This window comes from Telopea speciosissima, chromosome 6 (assembly GCF_018873765.1).
Source record: "Telopea speciosissima isolate NSW1024214 ecotype Mountain lineage chromosome 6, Tspe_v1, whole genome shotgun sequence".
In the NCBI taxonomy this organism is placed as follows: domain Eukaryota; kingdom Viridiplantae; phylum Streptophyta; class Magnoliopsida; order Proteales; family Proteaceae; genus Telopea; species Telopea speciosissima.
Window position 1 is genome coordinate 63,471,614 of NC_057921.1, and position 15,796 is coordinate 63,487,409.

Consider the following 15,796-nt stretch of genomic DNA (forward strand, 5'->3'; position numbering starts at 1 on the left):
CAAATCCACCTGTAATGACCACCTCACCCCTGTTTTTACTATCATTTAGCAGAGCTGGACACTTCAGCTCCCACTACGACTGGACAAAATCATTTTCCGTGTACGAGACTTCCTTCACCGCAGTGTATAGGGAAGTTCATCTACATGGGACCAATTTGGTTAAGGGGGACGAGAAAATAATAAACCAACGAAGAAAAAAATAAACTCAATGTAAAAGGAGCGTATGCACATTGGCTGCAATAAGAAGAATAAACTTGCAATTAATAGAGGAATTAAGATGAACGGAGGAAATGGAAGAGATAGTGGGAATTAGGAAGTCTAATAATTGACATCTTTACCTTCATTTCTCATTATTCTTTGAATATGTAATGAGGGGTAAATGCCACCTGTTTTTTTTTGGATAAAGAAATGCTACCTCGTTATGATCGATAAATCTGACTTTTGTTCCACTAATATTATGCGTTTATTTATTAGTAAAAAAATGCTTCATAGATTATGGATCTTTTAAATTTTTTTACCGTTACTGCCCATTTTTTGTTTGAACCGTCTTATATGAGTGGAAGAAAACTTAGAAGATACTCATCATACTCTAGTGGAACGGTCTGGTTGAATGTCACCTACCCGGTGACAAAATGAGTTGGACCCTAAATTCAATCCTCTCCCAACTTTTTTTTGTCAAGTTTTGGATGATTTGAGGTAAAAAAAAAAAAAAAAAAAAAAAAGTCAGAATTTTCCTTCAACTATGGAGAATGGGAATCCATCATTCACCGTGGACCTGGTTCCTATCCAATCAAATCCATTTCCATTCATCATAGGTTTTTCGATGGGCATGAAACCGCAAATGTATCGAGGGTATTTTAAAAATATACTAAAACCCTATAGGAATATTGTGAACCCTAGGATAATGGCAGAAAATGTTATCCTAAAAAAAAACATTTTGCCATAAATTGAGCCTCCATTTGAGATTCCATGTTGTTAGATACAAAAAGTTTATTACTCCCTTCATCCCGAATCCAACCCGTTACATTGAAAAGCCCACTGCCGCTTCCTGTAGCTCTCGTGGTGCCGCAGGGATTGCTGCTTGGAATGCTTGATGCAGATGAAAAGAGGCGGTAGATAGAAAACGAGAGAGAGACAGAGAGAGAAGGGGTAGGTGGGGAAAGAGCCAACAATAGTGAAGGGGAACCAGAGTCGGCATGTCATTAATGGGTGTCAATAACCCACTAATTCCATTTTTGTCCTGGTGGCAGGTAGTATGATTTTTTGTTTTAAGGGCGATGTTCTCTACTCGGGAGTGGGGTGTAGACTGCGCCCTCCTGACACATGGGGTGAGACGGGATAATCATTTTAATCATTGGCAGAGCGATCATTTCACCTACTCACCCACCACGCATCAAAATAATTGTGTGTAAAGCCAATGGATTGGAACTTGGAAGGATGGGTTGGTCGTTGGTACCTACACTTGGATTTGGGAGTTGGGACTCCAAAAAAACATTAAAAAGGAAAAAATTAGATGCATTTAAAGAGCATCAGACTATCAGACCATATACAAAATAAATTTTGATCACATCTAAACTCTGAAAGCAAATCTAACAACGATTAAACTGATAACAACCCACCTTCTTCTTCTCTTTCTCTCTGAAACGTTAAACACTTAGATGGCGTAGGTTGGGAATTTTTATCCTCTCCTGCTATAGCATGGTGCTGTAATGTATCGTGCGGTAGCTGTAGAAGACATGGGCACCCTGTGGGGCTCGCTGTGCCACATGGCCTGTGCAGCATTGCACGATGCGTTACAGTACCGTGCTGTAATAGGAGAGGATAACGATTCCGCAAGTTTGCAAGATTGCTAAGGGCCTCCAAAATGCCCATTGCGGCAACTTCTCTTCCCATACCCTAGAACTGCAGGTTCTCTCTTTGCTCGGTGTGGGCAGGATGTATAGAATGTCAAAGTTCCCGGTGGTTTCAGTGCCCTCAAGTATAATGTGCCTTCATCCCAACTCCTCCGTTGCTTCTGTTTTGTTTCCTCTCAGGGTTTCGGCTCCTGTTGGCAGCCCTCATGAGCAGAAATGTGCATTAAAAAATATTTGAACATGTGATTCTGATTCAGAATTTCTATTATTTATTGGGAACTGATCCAAAATTTCTATTATTTATATTTTTTGGTTCTATTTTTCTATTGTTTATTTTGCATCCAAATCATGGCATTGAAAATATGATGCAACCAAAACATATCTGGGATTACTATTTAAGACTTAAATTGGGAAGTAGATTGCTATACTGCTCTTGTATAGATTCTTTTACACCCATACTCCTTACATAATAAATAATGGGTTTCCACATTGATATTTTTTTTTCTAATTCGGACCATTTGGGCCCTATGTAGGCCGCCATATGAAAGATATTATTTTTCAATTCCTCATTGGTTGTGGTGTGTGGAGATTCACTTTTCTTATAGGAAACCCACTCCTAACTAAATTATTTAGAAAAAGTTTTCCTACACCACCTGGAAAGGGTTCAGGCACCATCCTAAGGTCCCAAAACACCTCTCCTTATTTATGAATAATCAAACATACCCCCCACTATTGATGATACCTTCTCCCACCCATTCAAAAGCCATGATCAAGGGATTCCCCTTCACCGTCGCTTAAGGAAAACTCTGGTCCTAATTATTTTGTGGGTTTCATGCAGACCTCTCTTTTGTCACCTATTAAATGAAAACAACACAGGTTAGGGTTTTGCCTCATTGATGTTTCCAACGCAACAGAAAGGATCCAGTTGCTCTATGCATCGATTTGGACAAATTTCAATGTTCAAAAGCTTCACGACAATCCACGTACACTTTCTCGTATGAATCTCAATAGGCAATCAATCTAAACTAATATTCTATGCGCCAAGACCAGAGACAATGATGAAAACCTCTTTGGAAACACACAAGAGTGGGAGCCAAAAGAGACAGAAGGTCTGAGGGAGAAAAATCGATAGACAAGAGGAAAAGCGATCAAGGTATAATCACAGTCCCTTTTTTCTTCTGTTTTATATTAATTGGGGACCACAAGATGGCCTTCCTCCTCACACCTTAATCCTAATGGACTCCTTTAGCCCACAGTTGCCCCAAGTGATCGCAGGTATAGGCTTCGGGTCCAAACCCAAGTTAGTCACACCACCAACCAAAAGGAGGCGGTGGTTAGGCGGTGGTGGTGTTCTACTACCCAAAAAAAAAAAAATGTAGAGCCAATAGAGGGATGGGTATGGAAGGAGTGGTTGTTGGGGAATTGAGAGTTGGGATTCCAAATAACATTATTTTTTAATTTTTTTTGTCAAGAAAGCCATCAAAATTTCAGAGAACAACATTGGAAATACAAGTGTAGAGAAGTACGGATCGCTCAGTCCTCGTGGATCTCGTGGGACTTTCGGATTGCATTTTCCAAAATTCTAACAATAATTCTAAAAGTTAGATAAATAGGACAGAGACTTGATATTGAGTACCTACTTGTCGTCTTCCAATCTTGTAAAGTAACGGTCGATATCAATGGGAGTGTGGGAGCAGAATCATATAAGAGGGGTAAGAGAGTCATTTTAAAGAGGGAAAGAGAGATGATCGGGTCGAGTGACAGACGATGTTATACCCACATCTTGAAATATAATTAAATATTATTTTTTCTCGTGACGTGTAGATACTGCTTTTATGTATGCTGGTGATCTGTTCTCCATGATGGTCAAACCTAATTACAAAATCATTGATCACAGTACGGGCTTATCTGTAAAGGAGAGGTTCCTCAATCGCCAGTGGAGAAAGTTTGTTGACGACGATTTTGTTGACTATCCTCTAAATACCAGTCCGGAAAGCGAGGAGTTTAGGAGAGAGCATCTTAGACCGTCGCCTCAGTTGGACACTTCGTTCAGTGATGAGCTTGGCATTACCGTGGCGAAGCTCTTCGGGATCATTAATGATAAATCATGACAAGGGGAAAAGTAAATTCCAGCCCTCAAGTTTTATTATTTTTTCTTTCATTGGTGACCTCGAAGTGCGAGTCAAGGCCTGAATCGCTCGAGCTATTTCATGTGAGAAGGGAATATTTAATTTCGGGTCCCACTTACCTTTGGGATGTACATTGATGACTTATACCCATCTCATGTGAACCCATCTTAAAGTGGGCTTTTCCCTAATTAAAACCTGTGGGCAGATCCATTGAGCTTGAGAGGCCCATTGGGCTTAAGTGACCATTTAACTTAAGAATCCATCTAGCTCTCATGAACCATTTAGCCCATTAGACCAATTTAGCTTAATGAGCTAAGAATGTGTTTCTATTCTAGTGTTACCCAACCAAACAGGTCCTAAGGGCACTTTTGCCTATTAAGAACTAAAGGCATTTGTTTCTCTTTACTTTTCTCACCAAACCTAAACCGTAGAGGAAGAAGAGGAAGAAGAGGAAGGAGAAGAGGTGTGGAGGAGCTTGTTAGGGAGGCTTGAGGATCTTGCTTCTTGGAGCCTCAACGTGGGTGCTACTTCCTTGAGGTAGGTAAGCCTTTAAGGCCCTCCCTTCCTTCTTTATTTGATTTTTTTGGGGTTGGAAGATGGTGGAGAATCGATCTAGGGTTGTCTTGAGACCCAAGAATCGATGGAAATTCATGGCCTTGATTTTGTGGAGCTATTTGACTCTATTGGCTAACCTCAAAGCTCCCAACCCCATCCCCATCAATAGACATAGGGTTTCTACATTGTTATGCCCTAAAAGAGGTTCTCCTTGTTTTCCTTTATTGAATCAATGGGTTGCATAGGCCTAATGGGGTCTTAGGACCCTAATGTGCCAAAGAGAAAGTCTTCTTGGTGTTTTCTTTCTTCCAATCTACTTGGAAATGAAAACCTTGGTGAAGAATCTTTTGATTTTGGAGTTTGGAAGTAGGCGGTTTTACCTGCGGTTTTAAGACCTACGAGAAGCCACCCCTGCAACCACCCTGAGACCATCTCTTAAGAGGCTCTCTGTTGAAGTCGGTTTTACCTGCGGTTTCACATCTGAGGTAAAACCACACGTAAAATCGCACCTAGTAGAACCCTTCCTAAACCCCTGTTAAGGGTGGTTTTACATATGATTTTACGTTTGGGCATGAAACCACCTATAAAACCACCCTACCTTTAAAATCTACAACTTTGGTAATTGTGGGGAGACCATTTGGGAACCCTCCCCTTTGACATAATTAACCATATTCTCTCTCTTTTACTAGGTTAAATCTCCCGTTTTTGCAACGTGCTACTTAATCGCGACGATATCTCATAACTTCGGGATATAACACCTAGGGTGAGTGGGTTTGGTTGTTTGGGCTTGATATTATTATTGCATTGTATATTAGGTCATCATTATAAATTATTAAGTATGCTTGCGCATATTGCATACTTTTATGTATAATTGTTATGATGTTGATTGGAGATGCTTTACCTTGATGGGTCTCAGTGCCGGTGGGTGCCGGTGTCGGAACCCCGGATACTATATATATTTTTATGGAATCATTATGTTGAATGTCATGTTGAACTGTATGCGCCGTGCCGTGCTGGTAACCGGACACTAAACCAGATGAAAAGTTGATGCGCTCGGATTATCTCTCAGGACGATAGGACTTGCATGTAGTATATCTGCGGCTAGAATCTTACACTCTTATGCTACGACCCTTACCAACAGGGGTTTAGGTGTTGGGTAATCAGTACACCGGATTCTGTGGAGGTGGGAGAGGCCAGTCATGGTAGTATTGGTTATCAGGGGTCTGCCACTGAGTGGTCTTGGAGGCTTCGATCGACGTAGGTCCCAGGTGACAATTGAGGTTTCATTGTGGCGATAAGTTAAGTGACCCACAGTGTTTCCTGAGTTGTCACAGTAGCATATACCTTGACTTAGTTGTTTGTTAAGTGAAAAAATGGAATTAACATATGCATACATCATTGGACTATGTGAATTGCGTGTTTGTGCATCCCCATCCCCTCACTGGCTCAGTGGAGTTAACCCCCTCGTGCGCACATTTTTTAGATTATGATGCAGGTGACGTGTCACACCCCTATCCCGACAAGGGATAAAATACAATATCAGGGTATGATTGGGGTGACACGCGTCATCCCACCTCACCCGCCGAGGATCTCGTCTGATGGCCAACTCACGAGTCATAAACCAATATTACAATACAATAATATCAGTGCGAAAGATAAAAGAATATTACATTTTCAACGATCATAAAATAAGCGGAGCGTTTACAATAGTTACCTCATGTTCACACGGCTAAGTGATACATAAGTAGTTTGGATGGATATCCCGAATGACCATAGCATAACTACCCCAAAACAAGTATAATAATAAATATTTATACAAGGCACGTGGCCCCAAAAAAACAAAAGAAGGGAACAAGTCCCAAGTATCAATACGGCCCGTAGGCACAATCATCATGGGCAACCATCGCCATGATCCTCGATCACGGTCTCGGCTCCACGTAATCATCGCATCAAAATCTAAAAAGAATGTGTACACGGGGTTAGCTCCACGAGCTAGTGAGAGAGAAAAGGGGATGCACAATCACACAATCACAAATAGTCCATGGTGCATGCTATTATTAATTCATTTACCACCTAACACACAATGCTAAGTCAATGGGTATATGCTACTACAATAACTCGGGAAGACATTGTGGATCCTTCCATTTTCACCACAATGCAACCTCAATTATTACTATGGAGCCGCGCCGGTCGTAGTCATCACCACCCGAGGCGGACCCGATAACCATTACTACCCCGCCTGGCCTCTCTAACTCTCCACGAGCGGCGGGTGCTGCGGCTACCCAACACCTAAACCCCTGTTGGTAAGGGTCGTAGCATAGGGAGGCGAGCCTAACCACGGATATACTACATGAATCCTATCGTGTTGAGAGGTACATCCGGGTGTGTCAACGTCCCATTCCATCTAACACCCGGTACCAAGACAACACGGCGCATACTGAGCAAGAATGAGATGCAATATACAATTCCACGTAATACGGGGTTCCGGTGCGGTACTTCCCGACACGTAACCCAACACAAATCCATATCATCCAAATCATCATCATCGAATAAGAATAAATGCAAATATGCAATCATGCTTGAATGATAATGTCACAATATAATTCATAAATGCATGAATAAGCAATAGTAAACAAGCTCAAGCAGTCACCCAAACCCACTCACCAATTACTTCAAATGGAATTTGTATAAGCACAACGATTCGCTTAAAATCACCCCATTGCACATATGTTGGCGCCTATGGAAGTGAATAAGAGTGTGAGAGAGTGTAGGGGAGGCCTCATAGAGAAACCCCACCGTTTACATAAGTTATAAGCCTTAAAAACTGCATCGGAGGCAACGTCGGACGCGCGAGCTCGCCTCCGACCTTGCCTCCGACCTTCCTGCAGGCTCGGGACACATCGGAGGCAAACATCGGACTCACGCAGTCTTGCCTCCGATGCAACCCAAATGTGATTTCAAGGTCTTTAAAAGCCCGGGGTTGTCCCATTTGGTTCTCTAAGCCTCAAGGGACAAGGGAGGGGTGTCTTGGAGTCTATTTGGGTCTTAGAAATACCCAACATTCAAAGATTTAAGGGGGTTTAAAGGATCAAAAGCTCAAAATCCAGATTTGGGGTTTTCTTTGGTGGTTGAAGCTTTAGAATCAAATAGATTGACAAGAGGTCAAATAGAGGTCTTCTACAGGTTGTAATGAAATGGGATAGCATCCTACAAGGGAAACTACACATGCTCGAGCTAACCCTTTGGGTTTCCAAAAGAAATCCCCATCTTGGGGCTGCAACCAACGAACCACCCAAGCTCAAGCGAGCAAGGGGAAGAGAGAAAAATGGGGGAAAAGGGCACTTGGCTTACCTGGTTTGAGGTACACACGAGGTGCCCTCTTTAAAAAGCTCAAACCCAAGACCGTTTCCTTCTTCTTCTTCCCTTCCTTCTCCTCCTTCTCCTCCTCTCTTCAAAGCTCTCCTCTCCTTTCACGATTAGGTTAGGAAAGAGAAAGAAAAAGAAAGACTAAGGAATAGTCTTACCCCTCTCTCTCATATAGACTTCACATTTATTGGCCTATTTGGATAAGGCCTCATAAGTGTAACCTAGGGTCTATTTGGGTAGGGTCAAACATGGCGGGGCACCAATAGCACCTTAGCCACGGGTCTCACCCACAAGGGTCCTTGTTAGCGGCATTGGATGCGGGGTCGGAGGCGACCAGTAACCTTGCCTCCGATGCGAGTAGGAAGGTGGTTCCCACCATAAGAGGTCGGGGCCTTTGGACCACACTTCGAGGGCTTTGAGAGGCGGTAAGCACACAACAAAATTTGGTCAACTACTTACCCCGACACGTCAGGTGCAACCTCCGTGGTCCCGACTAGTTTCCACAGGCAACCTCGTACTATGGTCAATATAGTGGGTTTGACCACCGGTGAGAACAACTCACCGGCATACGTGGCGGTGATAACTACACGTCACGGGGAAGAATTAATAATTAATTATACTCCTGGGTGCGGGTATAACATGACGGGTATCTCGCGGGACTTGGAGTTCAGCCCTCGGGATACGATGAGATTGGTGAGGAGGAGTCGGAAGTTGTGTTCGAGGAACATGGCGACAGTTGTCCTTGTGATGATTGCGTCTACGGGCCGTGAGGATATTCGGGACTTGGTCCCTTTTTTATTTACTTTTGGGGCTTAGGCCCGTGTTGAAACATTTACTGTTATACCCTTTTGATAGTTATTAGATGGTCATTGGAAATGTAACTAACTACTGTATTTATCATCTAGCCTTTGAACATCTTGTAACTATTTGATTCTATACGTTTTCGCAATACTACTGATCTTTGGAATGTAATATTCCTTCTTCCCTCATTTTGATATTATATTGTGTTAATATTGATTATGACTGTGCGTTGGGACAATGTGTCAGCGATCCGGACGATTTAGTAGGATGACACGCGTCGTCCTAATCACCATTTATATTATATTATATTCCTTGTCTGGAATAGAGGCGTGACAGACACACTGGGTACACAAATGTTAGAATTTTGTAGAATTTGAAATTAGCAAAAATAATGTTAATCGAACTGGTCAAGTGGTTACTATGTCCAGGCACTGGAGTGAACAAAAAGACCGTTCAACCAAAGTGAAATCGAAAATTCCATCCAATCCAATGCCTTTGTGTGCACTATCATTGATCCCATGCTGGTGTAGAGACTACACGACCGATTAGCATTCTCTTACCCACTTAGACTTATTATAACCTAAAAGGAGAAAAGAACCCACTTGGTGATGTGGCCCCTGTGCCTAAACATGGGTGAGTGCAAAGTGCAGGATCCACACGACCTGGTAGTGTTCGTCTTACTTTTGTGTGTGTAAATTTTCTTTTATTTCTAGGGAGTCTAATGCTCTGGTTGACTTCATAGTTAGAAATATCCTATCTAAGTTATGTATGATAGTTTGGCCGTTTTCTACTATGTGGTTGACGCACTTGTGTATTTCACCAGCTATGTGTTCCATACGTGCTTGCTTATCAATAAGTTTCTCATTACCAAAAACAGGAACTAAAATCCACATTCTGACTTAATGATGTCTATCCAGAGTCATTATTACTTATTTCAACCCGTATAATGTTGCCTATCTTACCACCATCATGACTCAAGGGAATAGATTCTCCTTCATATGGTGATCAAGGTTTTAGTGCGCGGTATTGGATTGGATATCAACGACTCACAAAATTGATACGATACTGATACGGTATCAGCCTGGATCGATTGTACCAAACAAAAATACCTCTAAATTTTCTTCAAAAATGAGTTTTCTAATCATTTTACCCCTTATCCGTATTGTGCTACCGAAATGGTATTAGTAGCAATGACTAACAAAATCGATATGTATCGCTCGATACAGACAAGACGATACCGATACTTAGAACCGGTGATATGGGTGAAGAGGAACTCGGTCCAATTTCAACCTTGAGTCGACTCACTTACACGCCATAGGTTCCGAACAGGGAAACGGGGTTTGGTGAGAGACTGACTCTTATCAGTCAAAAGTACCTACTTCGTCTAACTTACCAACCCCTCCTTCCGTCCGTCCGTCCGTCCCTCCCTCCCTATATACAGGTGGTTTTGCCTGTGAAATGTGAACGGAGACGGTGGGTAGGAGTTGGTAGGTGAAGATCATTACCCAGCGTGATCCTTTTTTCTCCTAAAAAACAAAACAAACTCTGAAACCAAATCCAGCGATTAAATTAAACTAATACCAACCCACCTTTCTTCTCTTCCCCCTTCTCTCTGAAACGTCGAACACTTAGAGATGGCGCATGTTGGCAACATTGCTAAGGGCCTCCAAAATGCCCACTGCGCTACTTCTCTCCCCAGACCCCAGAACCGCAGGTTCTCTCTTCGCTCTGTGTGGGTAGGATCGAATGTCAAAGCTCCCAGCGGTTTCGGTGCCCTCAATTATGATGGGCCTTCACCCAACTCCTCTATTGCTTCTGTTAGGGTTCCTCTCAAGGTTTCGGCTGCTGTTGCCAGCCCTGAGAAGCCCTCCACCGTTCCTGAGATCGTTTTGCAGCCCATCAAGGAGATCTCTGGTACTGTTAGGCTCCCCGGTTCCAAGTCCCTCTCCAACCGTATCCTTCTCCTCGCCGCTCTATCTGAGGTTTGAATCTCTCCCTCTATCTTCCATCCACCTCCGCCCCAAAAAAAATTACAACTTTTGTCTTAGTTTGATATTGCGCAGCCAATTCAATCTCTGTTTGCTTTGTGGAGACTTTGATACGTTTGTATTGGTGTAGGAATGTATTTTTCAATTGGTTACTTCTCGGAATTTTTTTCCTGGTTTGCAGTCATGGTGACGATCTGATTTATTTTTCTTTTGTAATCAACATGAAATCCGAATGGATGCTTTTCAAGTGATCTTATGTATCCTCTCTTTGTCGGATCTGTTCATCTTTTTTCTTATATATCTCTATGCTGTTTTTCTTCGATGGCTGCATAGAACTATTTCCTCCAAATTTCCTACCCAATTAATCTTATTCTCTTTTTCTGACCAAAGCAAGGAGCTTTTATGGCAGCTGGGAATAATTACTTGTTACAACATTACTTTCTGATCAAATTTGTTAAATGTAATTATATAACTGATGGCATGTGTTGTAGAATTGCTAAAGGGATGATCCATGTTTGGCCCTTGCCTTTGCCATGGGCTTGGTAAATTAACTTCTAATTCAAATGCGTACTCGGGGCTTTTGACACCATTCTCAAAGTAACAACAACACAAGTTGAAATCAGAATTACCAGTCTCAGGTTATGCAGGATGATCAAACCAGCTGAACTGTTGATAATCATAAACTTGGGCCAATCATACATCAACCTTGTCATATAGTCAGGAATATTACTGTTTGACTGGATTTTGACTAAATTGTCTTGTGGTTCAACTGGTTGGCCTTAGATGTATACTGTGTGAATCTGATAACTATGCCCGTTCAGATATGCTTAACAAGTGTTTTATCTGATAGGGTTGTTATTGTGGTATTGCTTTTAGCTATTGTTCTATCTTATCTAGGCATTTCATATGTAGAAAATCTGTGTATCAGAAGAAAAAAAAAAATAAGCATGTCTTCGTAAACACGATAGATTTGGAATGTTGGAATGTTACATGACTGAGTCACTCAGCATATGTGATTAATTAATAGAAGCATGTTGACTTGGCCTACAGCTGCCGTGGTAACCACATGATGAAGACTACTTGACAGGGTCAATGTAACTTATTTTCGTATGACATTTCCTTAGATTACACATTACACATTTTTATGTTTTTCATCAGGGAACTACTGTTGTGGACAACTTGTTGAACAGTGATGATATCAATTATATGCTTAGTGCTTTGAGAACCCTTGGGCTACATGTGGAAGAAGACAGTGTGAATAGAAGAGCAATTGTGGAAGGTTGTGGTGGGCAGTTCCCTGTTGGGAAGGAATCCTGGGAGGAAATCCAACTTGTCCTTGGAAATGCAGGGACTGCAATGCGTCCATTAACTGCTGCAGTTACTGCTGCAGGTGGAAACTCAAGGTTTGTCAACAAACTCTCTTATTAGTTCAATTGTTTGTTGTTGTTTGGCTGGAGTCTGGACGTACCAGACTTGGTAGTATGAACTAACAATGTCAGAAGTTAAGAACCAATCTCTTCAAAATCAGTATCCCTGATAATTGCCATGAATTTACCTACTATCTGACCAGTTTGACTTTAGGATACAGATTTCATGAATAGCATTGTAAGAGTTATGCCTTGAAGCTAATTCCTTATGTGTGAATGAGTTTCAGTTATATACTCGATGGTGTCCCTCGAATGAGAGAGAGGCCAATTGGAGACTTGGTTGATGGTCTAAAGCAGCTTGGTGCTGATGTTGATTGCTTCTTGGGTACAAAATGTCCTCCTGTTCGTGTAAAGGGAAACGGGGGCCTTCCTGGAGGAAAGGTGAGGTTTATTTTCAAATTACTTTTTGTTGCTGATATCCATTTTTTTATATAGTAAGTATTATGTTTGATTCCCAAAAAAAAATGTATTTAGTTTGATTTCCCCACCCCCCAACCCCCCCCCAAAAAAAAAAAGAAAAAACAGAGTTTGTTTGGGGTTAGTCCAACCCCAGGAGTGATATATGGTAGCTTTTAACGATCTCCTGGAGAATATAAAGATATTTGGGAATTTCCTTATGGAATTCATTATTCATTAGTAAAGGCTTCCACATGCTGTTCTTTCTTGATCGAAGTTATGTTTTTGTTTTATGGGCTTCATTTCCTGGATTTAGATTGGATGCAAATGCCATTTAAATCCTTACTAGGTTGCTGTCTTTGGTAGTTGGGAGTTGAAATTCATCTAGCATTTCAAATGAATTCACCTTTTCTTTCTGTTGCAGGTGAAACTCTCTGGTTCTATTAGTAGTCAGTACTTGACTGCATTGCTTATGGCAGCCCCCTTGGCTTTAGGAGATGTGGAGATTGAGATTATTGATAAATTAATTTCAATTCCTTATGTTGAGATGACTTTGAAATTGATGGAACGCTTTGGCATCACTGTGGAGCACAACAATGCCTGGGACAGGTTCTTGATACGGGGTGGTCAAAAGTACAAGTAAGTCCTCTAATGTATCAACACACTCCTTTGCCAGGTAGATAGTTACAATAAAGTTGTAATGAAAAGAAATGCCAACAGGTCTCCTGGAAATGCTTACGTTGAAGGTGATGCTTCAAGTGCTAGTTACTTCCTAGCAGGTGCAGCTATCACCGGTGGTACTGTCACTGTGGAGGGTTGTGGGACTAGCAGTTTGCAGGTACCTCTCGTGGCCATATTTTCCCTTGTCTCTTGTTTTGAATGCTGTCATTATCTTCTATTGTCATTTATACCTTTCCCTGTGAATGCAGGGGGATGTGAAATTTGCTGAGGTTCTTGAAAAGATGGGGGCAAAAGTTACCTGGACGGAGAATAGTGTCACTGTTACAGGCCCACCCCGAGATTCTTCCAGAAGGAAACAGTTGCGTATGATTGATGTCAACATGAACAAAATGCCTGATGTTGCCATGACCCTTGCTGTTGTTGCACTTTTTGCCGATGGTCCAACTGCCATTAGAGATGGTATGATCTAGGTTGTGGGAATTAGTTATAAGGAGATAAAGGAATTCCAATTGACTGTTAGTGTTGAAAAAGAGTGAGCTTCCCAAAACCCAACCCAACCCTCTAAAGATATTGCTGAATGATATACCTCCTGCTCCATGTTGGATGTTTAGGACTCACTTTTTTATGAGGTAATGGAGCAGGGCCTCAGTTTCTGGAAATACCAAATCCACCCAACTCAAAAAGGCTGACAAGACCATCACCAGGGGGGTTGTGATGGGGCACTAATCTAACATCTCCCATTGCTTTTCCTTTTTCTTTTCCTTTTCCAGGTGCCTTGTTCTGATAACCTTGTGCCGTACACTAAGGCCATGTAAAAAAGAATGGTCCACTATTTATAGTGGGGTTCTGACCCCCCCCCCCCCCATCCAGATTAGTAGCAACTTGTTTGTCTTCCAAATGGCATCATCTTTTTCCTGGCCATCCAGTCAAATTGTTGGCTTTTTACTTTATTTTATTTTTTGAGAATCATTTTGGTTGCATCCATGGATCCTCCCTCTTTCCTGTACCATTTGTGGCACAGGAAAGATGGGAGTGTTCAGAGTCTGGTAAATAGTACCCCTGGCTTTATTATAGTAATTTCCTTTACACACTTCATATTTTGATGGAGAAAAGGTTGTCTCTATTATTCTGATCCAATCGAATGGTCCCTTGTTTATTTCTTTTCACAGTGGCTAGTTGGAGAGTGAAGGAGACTGAACGGATGATTGCCATTTGCACTGAACTTCGGAAGGTCGGTATCTTTTATAGTTTTCTACATGGGTTTCCTTGACAGTCTGGTTAAATTCTTGACTTTTTTCCTGAGGCCCTCTTTGGTTGTCCATTTTAGCTGGGAGCAACAGTAGAAGAAGGGCCTGATTACTGTGTTATCAGTCCACCGGAGAGATTGAATGTAACAGCAATTGACACATATGACGATCACAGAATGGCCATGGCATTCTCACTTGCTGCCTGTGCAGATGTTCCTGTCACCATCAAGGATCCCAGTTGCACTAGGAAAACCTTCCCTGACTACTTTGAAGTCCTCCAGAGGTTTACAAAGCATTGAGTGGACCTGGATTTTCATATTAAGCTGTAAAAGTGGAGCTTAAGATATTACTCAAATGATAGGCAGGTCACTCCCAATGATGCTATCTTCCGCTGCCCCGTACATTAGAGTCAGGAATGTATACAATCCTTTCTTGTACTGCCTCTGTAATCTATGACTTGGCCATGTTGAGTGAGGCTGTTTATTATTTATGACATTGTAAGTTTATTCTAGAGCTCAATCATTTCCCAGCACTTTTGCTGTGTTTGCTCCCTTCCATTAACAGTTTTTGCTGAAGGACTGATGATGGCCCAGTTTTTATATCATTAGCTGATATCTGTACTTTATGAGAGTTTCAAGATCAAGCTTCATTTCTGGTGTTATGAAGGATCGTAAACTTCTCATTGCATGCAACTATAGACATGGCTCCGATATTATTGACTATGTATAAAGGTATTTTAGAAATGGTTTCATCACATTCTCTGAGATGAATACAAGCACAGAATTCAATATTTAGTCTAGTGAAAAACAAATACTGTGGGTTAAGTTGATATTGTCATTGTTGGCATTTTGCTTGCTGCTAACAGAGTTTGTAGTTGCTGCATTCCTTAACATCTGGGTCACTATTCTTCTTTAAATTCGCAGGTTAGTAACTGAGTCCTGAATGTCTTGGCATTCTGTTTATGCAAATCTGACTCGAGGTTTTTTTTCCAATTCTTTAATTTCCTTGTGTTTTTTACCCATGGCTAACATTCTTGGTTGAAATTTTCAAATCACTTCCTTGTTTATAGGACAACAGACCATCCATTGCACCATTTTTATCTCTGGTCTGACAGAGAGGTAATCACATTGCTTAAAATTGAGGAACTTTAAGCTATTCTGATGAGAGAGGAACATTACATTTGGAATGGGTATGTTCCAAATGAAATCAGGTTCCTTGCTTCATGGAGATTTTTATTTGTGTTCTATTTAGTTTTCACAGGTTATATCCAGAATGGAGACATAGACTTCCGAAATATTCTAAGTGCCACTTGGATTCACTGAGCAATCCTAGTCTTCTCTCTCTCTCTCTCCC

General features: G+C 41.5%; 1 protein-coding gene across 1 annotated transcript; it reads left to right on the forward strand.

Annotated features, from left to right (window-relative positions):
• Positions 1 to 10,239: 10,239 nt before the first annotated feature.
• Positions 10,240 to 14,972, forward strand: LOC122664340 (3-phosphoshikimate 1-carboxyvinyltransferase 2). The gene is made up of 8 exons (XM_043860117.1): positions 10,240 to 10,686; positions 11,851 to 12,095; positions 12,347 to 12,500; positions 12,940 to 13,154; positions 13,236 to 13,353; positions 13,445 to 13,655; positions 14,366 to 14,427; positions 14,524 to 14,972. Exons 1-8 carry the CDS (start codon positions 10,339 to 10,341, stop codon positions 14,740 to 14,742), a joined length of 1,572 nt encoding a protein of 523 aa, XP_043716052.1. The 5' UTR covers positions 10,240 to 10,338; the 3' UTR covers positions 14,743 to 14,972.
• Positions 14,973 to 15,796: the final 824 nt, after the last annotated feature.

What these genes read in the sequence shown, in the direction of transcription:
- LOC122664340 (XM_043860117.1), top strand. Translation starts at nt 10,339, where the DNA reads ATGGCGCATGTTGGCAACATTGCTAAGGGCCTCCAAAATGCCCACTGC. An exon ending in GTGGGACTAGCAGTTTGCAG is followed by an intron (nt 13,354 to 13,444) that starts GTACCTCTCGTG and finishes CTGTGAATGCAG; the next exon opens with GGGGATGTGAAATTTGCTGA. An exon ending in TTTGCACTGAACTTCGGAAG is followed by an intron (nt 14,428 to 14,523) that starts GTCGGTATCTTT and finishes TGTCCATTTTAG; the next exon opens with CTGGGAGCAACAGTAGAAGA.